The 16,853-nt window shown below is 58.6% G+C and overlaps 1 protein-coding gene across 3 annotated transcripts; it reads right to left on the reverse strand.

Annotated features, from left to right (window-relative positions):
- Positions 1-410: 410 nt before the first annotated feature.
- On the reverse strand, positions 411-15,960 carry Zbtb7b (zinc finger and BTB domain containing 7B). Of its 3 annotated transcripts, none has more exons than XM_005367177.2 (4): positions 15,906-15,960; positions 15,652-15,750; positions 3,012-4,183; positions 411-2,668 (listed from the first exon to the last, which is right to left on the reverse strand). In XM_005367177.2, exons 3-4 carry the CDS (start codon positions 4,175-4,177, stop codon positions 2,206-2,208), a joined length of 1,629 nt encoding a protein of 542 aa, XP_005367234.1. In that variant the 5' UTR covers positions 4,178-4,183; positions 15,652-15,750; positions 15,906-15,960; the 3' UTR covers positions 411-2,205. The 3 variants fall into 3 exon arrangements, with proteins under 3 accessions (XP_005367234.1, XP_005367235.1, XP_026645104.1); XM_005367178.3 differs by having other exon boundaries at positions 15,923-15,950; XM_026789303.1 differs by lacking the exon at positions 15,906-15,960 and having other exon boundaries at positions 15,652-15,877.
- Between the last annotated feature and the right edge of the window lie 893 nt (positions 15,961-16,853).

The raw sequence follows: 16,853 nt of genomic DNA on the forward strand, positions 1-16,853 counted from the left end.
GCAGATCTCTGTGAGTTCAAAACCAGCCAGGTCTACAGAATGAGTTCTAGGACAGCCAGAGCTACAGAGTAACCCTGCCTAGAAAAACAACCAAAAAACAAGCTAAGCTGAGCAGGGACGGTAGTTAAGGCCGCCTGGCAGCAGCTTCAAGCTTACCAAGCCTTCCTCTCCTCCTAGTGACCAGGACAAAGGGACCGCACCTGAAAAGAAGCCCCTGCAGCCCCTCCCTGGAGCTCATGAGATCGAAGGCCTTCCCTTGTCCCCTGAACCCCAGGGACCACTTCAGAAATCCACTGCCCCCAAAGCAGAACCCTCTCCAGCCTCAGAACCTCCTGACCCCTCCCACTCACCCCCAAAATAAAGGAACCAAAAGTGGACACAAGTATGAATCTTAAATTATTATTCTTTCTTCCATCACTTACACCCGAGGTGGGGGTAGGGGGAGATGAAGGGGATGGGGGAGGGGGAAAACGCTTTCCCCCACTAAGGCACTGAGTGGGAAAGCCGCAAGTAGAGAGAGTGGAAGTCACAGTGTCCCCACTCTCTGGGACTAAGCCCCAGGTTTCTCCAGCCCTGGGCTCCCCTATCACCTGAATTGCTAAGATGAGGCCCAGGGCTCCCGACCTCCCTTCTAATATATTACATCATCACTTTTTAAATAGATACAGGGACTGGTCCCGCCACCCCTCCCTGTCTGACCCCTCCCCACTGTTGGGGGTACCTGGGCAGCTGTGCAAATGGGCAAGGAGGTGCATGGAGAGAGGAGAGCACCGGGCCCCTGAACCTGCCCCTTTTAAGGAGGGGGAAGGGCCACCAGGCCAAAGAGGGTAGGGGAATAGTGCAAGGCAGAGCCCAGGCCGCAATGGGGGTCCAGCACCCAGCGAGGAAGGGGTAGGGTGAAGATTCTTCTCCACCCCAGAAGAATTGGTAGTTTAAAATGTGAAATTGGATTTCAACAAGACCATCAGAAGAGGCTATGTACAGAACGGGGGTGGACTCAGTCCTAAGAGCAACGGGCCAGGTCTAAGGAACGGACTCCTTTCCTCTAGGTCTGCTCCTCAGCTCACTTTTCCCAGGGGCAAGTGAGCTGCTTAGCTACCGTGTTGGCAAGGGGGTACCCGTTCACAGGCCAGGATGGCTGGGTGTGACACTAGCTCACTGAAAGTGGTCGCTGCGGGGCGCTCGCCCTTACAGGGCATGGCCACCAGATGGCACTGGCTTGCCCGCGCCCTGCAAGGCTACCTCAACCCCTCACCCCAACCCACACCCAGCGCCTGCCAGCCCGGGGGCGGCGTGAGTCAGGGGCAGCAAGCAGCAGAGGAGGCTCCAGCTTGCACCTGGGCGGGGAGGTAGGGAGGAGAAGAGGGTAAGACGCCCGGCCCGCCCTGCCCTCTGGCCCCAGGGAGGGAGCGCCAGGAACAAGACATTCCCTGCCCCGGGACTCGGGAGGGGAGAGGTGGAGAGCTCCCTTAGCTGGGAGGAGCCCTTATGCTACCCCCCAGGGGCGGGCGAACCAATCAAGCCACCCTGCCCCCTTCTCCAGGACCCCATGACTCAGCATTGGAACTGGGTGGGGGGGGGACTGGGATGGCTCCGTCCTTACAGGCCCAGTCTCCCCCCTCCCCGCACCCCAATCTTTCAAGCTTCTACCATGTTACCCCCACTTACCCTTCCTTTGCCACCCCCCCTTGCATAATTTACTGCCAGGAAAAGGGAACAGAAACCAGGAAGGAGGGGTCTTGGAAGGGAGGGGCAGTCCACCCCCCTCACACACAACCAAAACCCAGGGGGCATGGGAGTGCGACAAGGCTTTGGTCCCAAGCCCAAGACTCCTAGAAACCCGCATAGCCGAAGTAGGACCCCACAAATCAAAGACAGATTATTGCTTCAATTCCCCAGTAGCAGCTGGGGACAGGGACCCTACCTTTACTGTGTGTGTAAATATATGTACGTGTGCAGTGCCCGTGACATACAGATACACACACATAGATATTTCATGTATAACGCCTTGGGTGATCACCCCAATCTAGAGAGCTTGTGCCCCAAAACCTCAGCTTGGAATTGGAATGAAGGCTCCTGGGGAAAAGGGGGTTGATTCTGATGCCAACGAGGCTCAGGATCCCCGACCACTTGTCTTATGTGCTCCCCATTGTGTGGCATGGTATCCCAGGCCTGTGCTGTTCCAGCCTGGCCATTCACCCTCTTTTAAGAGGACTCCATGGCACCTTCAGCCTGTGGTGTGGTAGGTGTCCCCTCCTCCTCCTCCTCAGGGGGCCCTTGCGTAGTGACTGGGGGTCCTGTGGGGGCTGACTGCTCCCAGAATCGGGCCAGAGTGAGGCGGAAGGTGTCCAGGTGGCCATTGGAGAGGTCAAGGCCAGCGGGGGATGGGGCGGTGGTCGAAGGGGGCGGGTAGTGCGGTGGCGCATCATCTTTGCGGCGCCTTCGGGTGCGCACCTCCAGGCAGTTCTGGCCCTTGAGATGGCGCTGCAGGTGGTCCTCCTTGGCGAAAGCCTTGTGGCACAGGTGGCACTCATAGGGCCGGTCCCCAGTGTGCAGGTGCATGTGGTTCTTGAGGTCGTAGCTATGCAGGAAGCGGGCTGGGCAGTGTGGGCACGAATAGGGGCGCTCTCCTGTGTGCTTCCGCATGTGGATCTTCAGCTTGTCATTCCTGGTGCAAGCAGGGGAAAGCGTGGCACCGGTCAGGCCTCCAGCCGCTCGCAGGCCTCATCCCACTCTCATCCCTCCCTGCTCTTTCCCCAGCACTGCCCCAGGGATACTCTTTCTGATTGGCTCCTAGCTTAGTGGGCCCTGCACCACCTGCGCCTCTGTACCCAGGCAACCTTCTTGGGCATTAGACAGTTTACAGGCATCCTCTCTGGTTGCCTCTTTTGGCCTCCCAGCTCTAGAACCCGCAAGAGTTCTGGTCCCCACTAGAACCATCTGCGGTCACTCTCTCAGATCCCATACCCACCTCAGCCCACTCTGGGCCCTGGGCCCCACTCGGTGCTCACCTGGTGAAGCGGACGCCGCAGACCTCACAGGCAAAGGGCTTCTCACCCGTATGGGTCCTCATGTGGCGTGGCAGTTTGCCTGCTCCGTGGATTATCTTGTGACACACTGGGCACTCTTGGGGCATCTGTGAACGGCGTTTGCGCACCAGCTTGTCTTGGCCATCCAGGCCTGGTGCCAGGGCATCCTGGTGCAGGGAACTTAGGTAGGCCATCAGGTCAGGATCGATGGTATCTTCATCTGAGCCCAACTCCTCTGGTGATAGTGAGGGCTCGTTGCTCTGTGTTAGCCCATAGGCTGGGGGATATGCCAGCTCCTCCTCCTCTTCCTCACCCTCGCAGACCTCATAGTTCAGGGGCCCCTCAGGAGGTGAGGCAGCACCCGCAGGAGGACTGTAGCTGTCTCCAAGCCCACTGCCCCCAGTGTTGCCCACTCTACTAACCACCCCTTCTTCTTCGTAGGTCAAGGGATGGGTGAGTACCGTGGGCGGCTCAGGGACGAGATGGTTTGCTCGGGCCCCTTTGGTTTGAAGAAAAGCTTTTCGGGGCTTGCGGCTGCGGCGGGCAACAGGTCGAGGTGGCGGTGGCGGTAGGAGGAGGGGCACCTGTGGAGAGCTATCTTCCCCATTGGGCACTCCCGAAGCTGAGGCTGTGGTGGTGGCAGTGGCAAAAGCCTCCAGGTACTGTCGGGCTCGCTCACAGTCATCCTCATCTGGGCTAGGGGCTTCTAGCCCACTACCTTGTAGAATCTCCATGCAGGCAGCAATGACACAGGGGATTTCCAATAGCCGCGCAGCTTGGAGGACGGCTGGCATGTTGGCGCTGCTGGTTGTCAGTGTGGCTGTGTAGGCAAATTCAAGCAGGGCACCCAGGGCCTCTGGCCCTACAAAGTCCAGCTCACACACACCGGCCCCTGCTCCTCCGGCAGCCGTCCCGCCACCTCCTCCTGTTCCCATAACCGTGCTCCCCCCACCCTCCGTGAAGAGCTTCTTGAAGTAGTGGCTGCAGGCGGCCAGCACAGCCCTGTGGGTGCGGTACTCCAGCCCCTGCGTCCTGATGGTGAGGTCGCATAGATGGCCCAGCTGGCGCTGCTCATTGAGGCAGCTCAGCAGCTCACTGCTGTGGTCTGGGAATGGAATGCCAATCAAGTCATCTTCAGGGCTCCCCATCTTCTCCTGCAGGGTCAAGGACAGGGTGAAGTTAGAGCCCTCCTTTCTGTATGGGGAGCTGGCTCTCTTACTGGAGGAGGGCCCCATACTGGCCACTCTTTTAAGTGCCTTATGTTTGTTAGTATCCCATACCCTTCCAAAGTGTGACCTCCTTCTACGTCAAGTACAAAGGAACTGCTGTTTGGACAGATGAAGCAACTGGCTTTCCAGGTGAGTGCCACTCCAGTAGGGCCACCGGCAGCCCAGCCCCACCTCACCTTCTCTATCCCCTCGTCCTTAAGAAAAACCACTGAGCTGGGCAGTGGTGGTGCACGCCTTTAATCCCAGCACCCAGGAGGCAGAGGCAGGTGGATCTCTGTGAGTTCCAGGTCAGCCTGGTCTACAGCAAGTTCCAAGACAGGCTCCATAGCTACGAAGAAACCCTGTCTTAAAAAAAAAAAAAAAGGTTTGGGCTTCAGAAAACTAACTAGAAGGACTAGAAGGACATGGTGACACTGGCTTGCTCCAGACATCTGCAAACTGGGGAATGGTAGAGGCCAAGGAGACTTCAGAATGATAACACACCAAAGTTGTCAGATAAGGCATGTCTCGGTTCTCTCACAAGCATACCCTACAAACAAAAGGAACCATCCTCGCCAGATGGTGGTGGGGCTGCGCAGGTCTTTAATCTCAGGGGATAGAGGCGGGCAGATCTCTGTGAGTTCAGGACCAGTCTGGTCTACAGAGAGACTTCTAGGACAGCTAGGAGCACACAGAGAAACTCTGTCTCAAAAAACAAATAAAAGAGTCTTCCTCCTCATGCCCCCACCCCCAGAAAGCCACCCAAAGTTCATCTTTCCTTCAAGATCCCCGCTCCCCACATCCTCCCTCATGGCCAAGGAGCAAGCTACCCGATGCTGGGGTGTCACTGGCGCAGGTACTTCCTGCCCCCCCAGATAAGCATCACCCCTGCTGCTGAAAGGCCAAGTCCCACCCCTGCCCTCCCCCTTAAACTGTACCATCTCTCTTCCCCGTTCCAGTGGACCCTGCCTCTCCAGAGGCAACCTTAAGTGTTTCACCATCCACAGGGGTGGGGAGGGCAAGGGTTGGAGAGTGGCCGAGTTGAGTGACCTTGAACAAGTAAGTCTCTGTGGTAAGGGGCCGGTGTACCAGGCATGGCACAGTGCCTAGCACACAGTAAGGGCTCAGTCAGTGGTCTGGCCAATACTTTCCTGTTACACAAGAAGGGGTTGAGAATACCAAGTGTGGTGGCGCACACCTTAAATCCCAGCACTTGGGAGGCAGAAGCAGGTGGATCTCTGGGAGTTTGAGGTCAGCAAAGTTAACTTCCAGGACAGTCAGAGCTCTGTAGAGAGACTCTGTCTCAAACAAAACAAACCAAAACAACAACAACAACAACACAACAAGAACAACCAAACAGGGGCTGGGAAGAGAAGCTGAAAGAGCCCAGCCCATCTGCACTGACAGGTTTAGTCTAGAACAATGGTTCTCAACCTGTGGGTCTGGACTCCTCTGGATTCCAGCTGGCAGGGGTCACCTAAGACCTCAGGGAAACACAGACATTTGCATTAAACTACAGTTGTGCAGCAGTGATCAGAAGAATCTTCTGGCTGGGGTCCCGACAACTGGCTAGAGCTAACAGAGACTGGAGAGCTAGGCTCAACCAGGCTTGAGTTTGAATTCTTAGCTTTGGTCTTAAGCAAGTGATTTTATCTCTGAGCCTCTTTCCTCATCTTAATACTGGATAATTCCAGCTGACTCCAGGGGTTGAGAGGGGTAAGTGAGGCCAGGTGTGGCAGAAGGCCTGACACACAGTAGGACTCAGTCAGTAGTTCAGCCTCTGGGTAGATTCCAGCGCACACGGCCCTTTGGAGACAGGTCGGCCTCTCTCCTCCCCGAGGGAGCCAGGGAGCTGCCTGACCTTGGACAAGTCACTTCCGTTACGCTGAGGCCTAGTCCTCGGTGTAGGTAAAGGCAGGCGACAATCCTTAGGGCAAGTCCCTCTGACATTTTGTCAGTGTCCTCCCTGACGTTACAACAGCTGGTCAACCCTAGCCATCTATGGGAAAGACTTTTGGGGGTGGGGGTGGAAGTCAGGGGCTACACTGTCACAGTGGCCGACTCGCTGGCCACCTTCACCGCAAAGATGGAACGCTGTATGAAGTGAACGGGGGGGGGGGCACTTGTCTGCTTGGAAGTGACACCTGGGAACCCTCAATAGCTCACCTGTCCCCACCTTAAGCCCCCAGACCACTTCTCCTCCTAGGGGACCAAGCAGTATGGAGTCCTCTCCCCTCCCCGTACTTTACATATGGTTAGAAAGGCCCCAGGACTTAAGAATAAACAAAAATCAGGTGGGTACCAAGAGTAGAAGCAGCAGCAGTGGCTGCCACTTAAACAGCAGTGGGCACCCTCCTGGGCCCAAGTGCATCATATTCCTCCTAAGGGGCACGGGTGGAGCTATCCTTGCTACTCATTGGCTGAGCTGGGCACCTGGAGACACGTGGCTCACCCCATCCTTCACCCTCCTTCCCTACCCACTCCACCTATTCCCGTTGGTAAACCTGTCTCCTTTCTCCCACCCCAGGGCTGATCTCCATGGCAACTTGGTATGGCAGGTGCACTGATTGGCTGATCTTGCTATCAGGGCACAGGTCCGAGTGGTTCACCACCAACTCACTCAGGGCTCGGGCAAGGGTGGGTGTTTAGTTCCTTAGGCCCAGATCCAATGCCTATGGCCACAAGGTATCGAGGAAGGACTAGAGAGGCAGATGGCATACAGCGGAGGAGAGGGTGTTCTGGGAAATCCCCTAGCCCTGGCACCCATACCAACTGAGGTGCCACCTGGAACTCTGATGGTGCCAACCAGGCCAAGGGGGCACTCCTAGCTCTATCATATGGGAGGAGTTGGTGGGGTGGAGGCCTCCCCTTCTTTCTGCCAGGGTGGGGCACTGGTGCCAGTGTGCCCACCCTACCTTGGGCACCCTTCCCACATCTGTATCCCAGAGGGCCCAGTCCCCTTGAGACGCCCCATGTAGGCAGCCCATCCCCACCCAGCCTGGCATGCCCCCTCTTGCTAAGACCTTGTGGGCATGGGTGTGTGTGGTGGTTGGGGGGGGCAGCTGTGCCAGGGAACCAGGCAAGGTCTGTTTGGTCTGTTTGCCTGGTAGGGGAAAGTACTGGGGGCCCCGCCCCATCACTCCCCTCTTTCTTGCCACCCCCCCAGGCTCCCCTCATTGTCAGGCCTGCTAGACCGGCCAGGCCAGTGGGCAGCTTTCTTGAAACCAGGCCCTGTGTCAAGCCTGCACCATCTTTGGTGGGGGGAAAACTTGAGGGTGACATGGTGAAGGGTCACCCATCAGTACTGAGAGGCACCTGTTAGAGTGTGTCTACCAGACAGCCAAACGCAGAGGGTGTTGGCCTCGAGAAGACAAAGGCAGCTAGAACCTTCCAGGTGCTGACCTTAGGCAGCTTCCAGACTAGGGCTGAGGGGCTCCAGGGTCAACCATGCCGGTCTGAGCCAGCTGAAGGGCAGGCATAGGAGGCCCTGAATGGGGCAGCCAAGTAAAGCTGGCTCCCCCTTCTCCCCACCTTGGGGATTAGGGGACTGGGGCTTAGTGTGGGGGGCAGCCGACAGAACCAGGATTAGTGGCGTAGAAAATAGATGTGGGCTGATACACAGCCGCACAGAGCATCACCCCCACCCCGCCCCCATTCCAAGGCCCCTTCTCTGCCAGGGAACCAGAGAGGGTAAGGACCAGGCGGAAACACCTTCCTGCTAGGGATGACTGAGACCCAAGACTGCCCAGGGCTCCTGGTGCCTGGGCTGGTCACCCCTCCCCCCTCTTTCTCCTTTCTGCCCCCACCCCCTAACCCCAGCTCCAGCCTCAGGTTCTCTTCCTGTTTTTTTGGAGCGCAGTTTGCACGAAGCTAGGGCTTTGGCCTGTGACTGGACCAGAAGGATAGGGAAAACTGGACAGACAGTTCAAAGTTCTCGGGGACCCAGGAATCCATATTCCATGATTCCCTCCAACCTTTCTGGGGCCAAAGGGTCACTGACATCTTAACTGCTCGGTTTCAGGCAGGTGAGGCGGCTGAGCCACATGTCACTGGAAGACTGGAAGAACTTACACAGACAGGGCCAAAAGACAGGTCCTGTCCAGGGATGCCCAAGACACTTAAAGGAGCTCTCCTCTGCAGCCCCTCTAAACTTATACATGTCTTCCCCATCCCCCCATGTGACGCTTCCCCCCCTCCTAACCTCACCACCCCCAGCACTCACACTTCCTGGGGGCCAAGGCGGGGAAGAGAGACCGCAAGCCACGAAGGGGGAAGGAGGCAAGGGGAGTTGGCTGCTTCCCGGTGCGGTGGGGGTTAAGCTCCCACCAGGTCCCGAGCCTGGTGCAGGGCTCCTGACTTGAAGGTTACCACCATGCTCCTTTTCTCTCTAGCATACGGGCACTTTAGCCTATCAAGGGGAATGGACCGAGATCAAGATGGCGGAGGAAGGAATGGGGCGCTGCTCGCATCTCCACCTCTGGGGACCCCAGCTCACGGGCAGCCCCTGACTCTCAGCCTTCCTTGTTTGGACCTCTCTTTCAGCCTTCTTCTTCCCACCGGCTGTGGCCTCGTCTTCCCAGCACAGGACTGAACCTGGGTTCCCTTCCTTAGTTCTGATGTCCCACAGGCTGCTGCTAGGAACCATCCTCAGAGATTTTCTTCCTGTCTCCCATCACTTCTCTCACTGATCTCCTGAGCCCAACATCAACCACGCTCCAAGTGTCCCTCTCCAAGCCTGTGCAGGGCAGACACGGCCGAAGAGCCAAATCAAGACCTGGGCTTCTTCCACAAAGCCTGGTCTTAATGAAGAAATGGTTTAATTTTGGGTACCCATACCTGCCTTGTGAAGGAAGCAGAGAACCAAAATTTGGGAGCCACTTGGAGAAAAGAGGTAGGATAGGTAGGGTGCACAGCGAGAGCGGATGTGGGGTAAGGGGGGACAGCAAGTGCCTCTCTGCCCGTCAGAGTTCCCAGCCCTGAAGCTCCTGGACTTTCCCCAGAAAGTGGCCACCCTGAGCCAGGTAACCATTCACTGGACAGACCCTGGTCATCAGGGTTCCAGCAGAGTTCGGCTAGCCAGTGCCAGCTCTTCTTAGGGCTAAGGAGACTACTCAAAGTGCCAGGGTCTACCTTGTATCCCCCTCCCCCCAAGCCATATCTTTGGCTGGGTAACTAAGCTGGCTGGTAACTCCACACCCGCTTAGCCGCAGGCAGAAACCTGAGCCCCCCCAAGCCCCAGAAGACACCCCAGCCGGGTCCCCGGAGCCCAGCTCCCTGTAGGCCTGTCCAACCTCCTGACCCGGCCCAGCAAGCAAGCTTCCGTGGAACCTTTCTTCTGCCTTTCTTGGTCCGCTTGGGTCCCTTAGACTCTGAAGCCTCCCCACACTCCAGTGCCTCAGCTCCTCTTCCCTAAAGCCTCCATTTAAACCTGGGCACCCTCTTCCTAGCCTGTTTTTCAGACCTCCTCTGACCCTTGGCCAATTCTAGGCCTCCGAGCCTCCCCTGGGGCCTGACCTCCTGAGCCAGAGTAGGGCCTACTCACCTGAACGCTGAGGGGCCTTGCCGGCAACTCCTCCTGGTCCCTGGGGGCAGCACGTTGGGAGGGTGGGGGAGGGATAACGGGGGGGGGGGCAGGGTGTCTGTTCCCCCACTCCAGCTCCCTCCTTCAAAGGGGCCGCCCACGACCTGGCCCAGTCCCTCCCCCTACAGCCTTAACCCTCTGGGTGCTGTCCCCCTCCCCCAGCTTGGAGGGAGGGGTTACAGAAGAGCTGGCAGCGTGGGAGAGGGCCCAGAGTCTGCCTGCAGTGCCCAAAGCCCCAGCTGTCCCCACCCCCGCCTGTCCTTGCTCAGTCCTAAAAGGGGAAAAAGGTGAGGGGCAGGAAAGGTAGGAGCTAGGCCAGTCCAGGAGGACAGAGGTGAGGAGGAGCAGTGGGAGAGGTTGCTGGAGGTGGGACCAGGAGAAGGAAGAAGGCAGGGGAGGGGACAGAAGACAGCAGGGGCCAAATTGGGAGGAGGGGAACTCTGGACAGTCAGTGCCAAGGGTGACAGGTGCCCAGGTCCCAGCCCCTCGGAGTATGTGGGATTAAGGGACCATAAGGAGACCCTCCAGACCCTAGGAAGCCCTTGCCCCTTGCTGGGAGCTGTCCGGATTCTCTTCACCTTGTACCAGGCTGGGGCCCTCAGGGGCTGGGCAAGGCAGCACCCGCCCTCCTCATAGCCTCACCCCAAACCCACTCACATACCACAGTTCCTCGCCAGGGCGCCAGTCCTGCCAACCAGGCCAGGGGGCAGCACTCATGCCAGGACCCCAGTGACCAGGGGGACAGAGCTGGCTTAGGAGGGGTAGACATACTGGGGGAGCTGTAGGCACCGAAAGAGGAAGGAGCTGGGAGGGGGCATTTGCTGGGAAGCTCCTAGCCCCACCCCTTGCGCAAGCTACTGCTCCCCTGGCTGGTTGGGTGGGACCCGCCTGGGCCTGAGGGGCAACTCAGGAAAGCTCTGAGAGGAGATGAGTGGCCACAGAATGTCACGCAACTCCTGGAATTTCTTACTCTTGGGATGAAAGATACCCCAGTGTCCTCCAGAGAGTAGGCCATCCCAGGTCCTGGTAGGCTCAGAGAGAATCACAGAAATGTCCCCTAAGATACCCCCTCCCTGCTACCCCCAACAGCTGCTGGCTCAGTGCCGCTGGCCTGCTGCTCCTCACCGGCTCCCGGCCTGGCTGGCAGCTACCCACCAGGATGCTGGCAGTCCTGCCCGCCTCTCCCTCCTACCCCCTGCTCGCAGTGCCCTATGCCAACTGTGGGCCTGGGGTGGGGGAGGGTCACTTCTATGCCTTGGTGCCAGGCAGGCGGGCCCAGGCCCCTGAGGTCCTATAGATAAGCCCCAGGACCCTGTCCTTAAGCCACCTCCTTAAGAGGAAGCATATTGCTCAGGGCTGATACAGAACGCGGATAGACCTATGAGCAGTTACTGAAGGATCCACGCCCCAAGGTGGGGACCAGTGTCTCTCCTGTCACCAGGCGCCAATCTTCCAGCACTCCCCCTGCAAATGCTTGGGCACCAAAGTCCCTGCAATTCCTAAGAGCCTCAGTCTAATGCCTAGAGCTTGTGAGGGAGCAGGGTGGGGCCGCTCCCTGCCCTTTGATCCCCATAAAGGGAGGGAACTAGCCTGGAGGGCAGGGGGGCAAGGGAGGAGTTCATGGGGCCCCTCATTTCCCCTGCCAGGGGCATCAGGGCAGGGTGTGGGCATCTCCTGGGTGGGGCTCATCCTAAGGTGAGGATGGGTAGTATGTCTTAGCATGAGAAGTGCATGTCAATACGTGGTGTTATATGGGAATGTAATGATAAGAACAAAGTAAGGAGAATACAGAGGCTTTCTACATTGCAACCCATCCCAGTCCCGACTTTACCCTTACCCAGAAACACTTTCAGACTCAACCAAATTGAGAGCTCAAAGAGGACTACAACTCCCAGTGTGCACCACAACTGTTTTACATGTACCTTGGGAGTTGTAGTTCCCTTAAGGGGCCCTGGGTTCTCTTCCCAAGAGCTTAGTGGGTAGGTTAGGGAGAGAATGGTCATGGACCTCCCCAAAGCGCAGCACTATTAAGAAGAGTAAAAATAGGCTAGGAGGTTCATGGTGGGCAGAGAAGACCCCCTTATTCCAGGCAAAGGGGGAAGAAAGAAGGAAGGAAGGTCGAGAGGATGTCTGTTGAAAGGGGCATATGGGTGGGGAGGAGCTGGGGGGGGGGGTGGAAACAGGAAGGAAATTGAAGCCAGAGACATGAAGTCGAAAGCAAGTTCTTGGGGGAGCCCCACTCTGAGGCGTGGCAGAGACTGGGAAGACATTTCTCCTGCCATTCTGGTGACCTGGGAAGGCATAAGAGGAATTAGTGATATTCAGTGGTATCGAAGTAACGTATTGTGTGTGTGTGTGTGGGGGGGTGTTATCGGCTCCATTTGCCCGTCACCAGCCCTCTTTTGCCAAGGGCACCCTCAAACTCTGGGTGCGGTATAGGCATTTGCTGGGTAGGAAGCCCCGAAGGTCCTTAGGAAAGCTAGAAGGAGAGGGGGGAGTTGGGGTAAGGGCCAGATGGCAAGTACACTGAAGGCAGCTGCGGGTTAGGCCCAGGTATGAGGTCAGCGTAATGGCAGGACAGAGACCACAGAAGCCTCGGGGAGGAGTGAGCTAATGTCCCTGTGCCACCTGCTTCCACCCTTCTCAGGCTATCGGCCAGAACACTGAGGCATTTGCTGAAGATTTCCTCCTGGACTACTGGCCTATCAACATAAAATATGGCCTCGTAGGGAGCCAGATGGCCACTGGGTATCTCTCCCTGGTAGAGATGGGCAAGAGAACAGCTTTGAAGACACTTTTTTTCTGAGTTTCCCAAAGTTCTGTGACAAATGCTGACAGGCCACAAGATTACTCCCAAGGCCTGCGCTTGGCTAAGTGGTGGTAGTGGGGTCTTTCTTGGTCCTCCAGTTCTTGATGGTGGTGGACCCAAGTCATTCTGTCCCCTTCTCCCCAGTCCCCCAGGCCTGCATTGGCACCTGGCCGCTTCTGTGTTGGCAGGACTGGAGGGGGGGGCAGCAAGGCAACTTCAAACTGTCCGGGCAAAACGTCAAGTTTACTCACGAGTTTACTCAGCAGGAGGGGGAGAGGCCAGAGCAGGCACACCCCATGCCAGGGTCCTATCCATCTGCCTGTCTCCACCTCCCTCCCCCACCCTCCTTTCAGCTCTAGGCCAAAACAGGCACAAGCCCCAAGGCCTGGTGGCAGGGCTGTCTTAACTCTCAGGAAGGTCAGAGAGCCAAGCAAGCTGGAGGCAGGAAGCCCTGAAGCAGGCCCAGAGGCTTCTATCAGAGGGCACTGCCCTGCCTGGAGCCCATTTATTCCCCATCTCAGGTCCTTGGCCTTGTGCCAAAAGAACTGGGCCTCTCAGCCATCTAGAAGAGGGCCTTGCCTCCTCCACCTGAGCAGTCTGTTAGGCCAGTAACTGACCCCAAAGTCCACTCCTGGGCTGGGCCTCGGGTACCAACATGATGCCATTCAGGATCCCATTCATCTTACCCTTGGCCTGGAATGGGGGGCCAGCACTCTATCTGACCTACTTCCCTTTCCTCCCCACCTGTTTTCACTCTCTGCTTCTCTCCCCAAGCCTTCACTGTCCCCACCCCAGAGGTGCTCCACCCCCCCTGCCTGCTGGGTCCCCTCCCCCACTCTTCCCCAGGGTGCCAAGTGCAAGCACACAAAGGGCCCGATGGTGCATTGTTAGCCCAGCCCCCGCTGCCCGCCGCGCCCTCCTGGGGCAGGCACTAGGCCAAGGAGGAGCTGGGGGCGGTGGGTGCCAGGGGGCACCATGGGGAAGGGGAAGAGGGCAGCACCTGTCTCCCGGACACTGGGGCCATATCACCTGGACTGAGTAGCGGTGAGAAGGGCCCATTAGAGCAGGCTTGTCTTCTTCACCTGAGCCTAGTGGGCACTGCTTTCTTCCCCAGAGCCCCTTTCTGGCAATATTAACCCCTTCCTGACCCCAGGCTGGGGGGAGGTGCCCAAGGGAGGGGACAGTGTCTGGGGGTGTCAGCAGGCAGCAGCGTGCCTACAGCAACCATGTAACAGAGGCACGCTGGGGGAGCTGGGGTCCCGGGGGCCAGGGACAAGAAGCACTGGCAGAGATTTCTCCCTGTTTCATCAGCTGCTCCAGGGGGAGCCCCCTGTCCTCCTCCCCAGTTGCCACTAAGGAGGAACACTAACTACCATCCAAACCCAGTCACAAATATGCCCTTCTCCAGCCCAGCACAATACTTATGCCCAGTATCTCTTCCCAATCTAATGTCCACTCCATGCCAGCTCTATAAACAGTGCCAGGAGGGTACAGGGGTGACCAAACCAGTTGGTGTGTGTGGGGTAGCAAAACGCAACCCCATAATCCTCTAGGCCTTAGCGCCCCCCCCCCCAAACACACACTCCCTTGGGGAACAGAGAGTTTCTATCTTGGTTTAACTCCTCACTTCCCAATCTGGCTCCCCCAACCCTTGATAAACGGTCCCCTTCTCTAGGAATAAGTTGGGGCAAGAAGAAATAGCTGCGCTGACTCATTCCCGTTCTCAGCTGCAGCTAGGGGTCTCCAAAGCATTCGGGCGGGGGTCAATTCAAGAACGCCCTCCACCTGGCCCGGAAGCCAGGACAGCTTGCCGGTCTCCCCCTCTCCCCAGCACCCACTTCCGGTGTCCCAAACTAGGTCAGCAGTGCTCGTTTCCTGTGGGTCAGCTAGCACCGGCGCCTCTGCCCCTCCCCTGCTCTGGACCCAGGCTCCCCGCCTTACCCCCCGCCCCCCAGGGCGCCCCGAGGTCTCACCACGTCTCAGCCGCCCTTTGATACATGGGGGATGTGCGGGGCGGGGGGCAGGGGACCCGCCCTCTCTCCAAACACTAGCAGGGCCGGGGAGCCTAGGCAGGCACGTGTCCGGGCACAACCCGCTGCCCACGCTGCCCCCCCACTCCCACCCCCCCTCGCTCTGGCCAGGACACGTCGCTCTCTTACTTGGGTGGGGTGGGAGGAGGGGAGAGAAAGCTGGGAATGGAAAGCAGCGCCCCCACCCCTTTGAATGGCCACCCTCTGCCAGCGGCGCGCACTAGGTTTCTACCACACGGCGACCCCCGCTCTGGTTAGGGCAGGTGCGCCGGCGCCGGCGGCAAAACGGTGGTAGGTAGAGTTCTTATCACCCACCAGCGCGCCGGAGGAGTTGTGAGAGCAAAGGCTGACTTTGAAAAGGTGGCGGTGGGGCTGCAGCTTGAGAGAAGGGAATGTGATTGCGGAGCGGGAGGGGCAGAGGGGTCGTTCTGCCGAGCCGCACTACCGCTGGAGAGACGACGCGGCTCTGGAAGCGCAAGAAACCGAATAGTCCAGCCGGTAACTTTCCCCCGAGTCGCGGTTCCTCCCGCCGCCCCCCAGCTCCCAGGCCACTGGCCTGGGTCCAGCCCACCGCGCCAGGGGGGCGCGGAGCAGGGGGGGGGGCACGCGTTGTCCTAGTTAGAGTCCGTCAGCATTTCCATTCCCTCCGTTCGGTCGGGCTTGGGGTCTTCCCCCTAAAGTCACGGAGGCGACTGGGAGAAGTTCAGCGCAGCTCACCCCCTCTCCATCCCGTAGCTTACAGTCTGTCTGATATTAGAAGTGCAAAGAAAGTTTCTGGAGACCCTCCGCCCAGAGTTGGGGGGAAGGCTGTAGTTCTCTACCTTTTCCTCCAAGTTAAAAACCAATTCCAAAGACCTAGGAAAGCTATAGGAAATGCGACTGTTTGAAATCTGGTGTGTGTGTACAGGGGTCTCACAGGACGCACGAAGGACACTGCAGTACGCTCGAGTCTAGTGGACCCCGAGCCAAGGGACAAAAAGTAGGGTTCACTTACCTCTCAGCCCTCGGGTCCTCTCGCTGGAGCTGCAGATGGAAAGTGTGGGAAGAAGCGCGTCCCCCGCCAGGCCCGGGGGCTTGGGGCCCTGCTCCGGTCCTGGTCAGAAGGCCACGGTCAGTGGCTCGCCGCTCGTTGCTGGGGGGCTCCTCCTCCGCCACCCTTTGCCTCCTCCTGCTGCCCGCCCCCCCTTGGCCGCGGAGAGCCGTACATTCACCTGGCCCCCACCCGCCCCCCCCCAGGGCCCGCCTCACCTGTCCTGCTGTCTCACCTGTCCTCCCGCTTGCTTTCCCCCCATCCCTCCCCTCCCTCCCCCCGCCCTTGCCACCCCCAAACTCCCCCCCCACCCTTAGCAACACCCTCTGTCACTTCCTGGTTTTTCATCCGCCCCCCCCAGGCACCCCCTCCCTCCGCCCAATAAGGACATAAACTTCCACCTCTTCCAACAGCTAGTTCCAGCAGAGAGCATATGGATCCCTCCCTTCTTTTCGCCCCCTTCCTCCGAGCTCTTACTTCGCTGCCAGAGCCTTTCCCACCCTTTTCCTTTCCCTTCTTTCCTTCTATCTCCCTTCACCTGCCGCGATCCCTCTCCCTCTCTGCTTTCTACCACTATTTCCTCCAGTCCACCTTAACTGGAGCTCCGCCTCCGACCCCCGTCCAGCCCTCTGCTGCTGGCCAGCTCCACCCCCTGCACGCCACCGCCCTGCCCGCCCATTGGCCTGAACACCCGCCTATCCCATTTGGGACGCGTCTAGGGTTCATCCAGGGAGTGGGTGGAGCTTGGGGCTGGCCAGAGACCAGAAGGGGAGGGAGGCCGAAGACTGTCCGCAGTGGCCAGGGAGCGGAGCAACCCCCTCAGGGACTTCCTCTCCTTCGAGAGGGGCTTCTGCGGGCTCGGCGCCTGCGGAGGGAAGGGCAGGAGATGTTACAGATAGGCTGCGTGGGGAAGGAGTGGGGTCCCGCCAGGGGCTTTAATCAGGTCAGAGCCCCAGGAGGGAAGGGGAGAAGGCCACTGGACGTTCAGCTGCGGTCCCTGGGCCCATCCCCCTCAGAGGGAGCGGGGGAGTTGAGGCGGCCGGCACTCTGCGTCCCTCCCCACGCGTGTCGGCGCCCCGCGGGGAGGGAACGGTGCCCGGGGCAAGGAGCCTCTGCGCTCTAGCCAGTGCCCGTTGCTGCCTTGGCATTTTCAGAGGGGAGGGACC

The sequence above is a fragment of the Microtus ochrogaster genome, unplaced genomic scaffold, assembly GCF_000317375.1.
Source record: "Microtus ochrogaster isolate Prairie Vole_2 unplaced genomic scaffold, MicOch1.0 UNK16, whole genome shotgun sequence".
NCBI classification, from domain to species: domain Eukaryota; kingdom Metazoa; phylum Chordata; class Mammalia; order Rodentia; family Cricetidae; genus Microtus; species Microtus ochrogaster.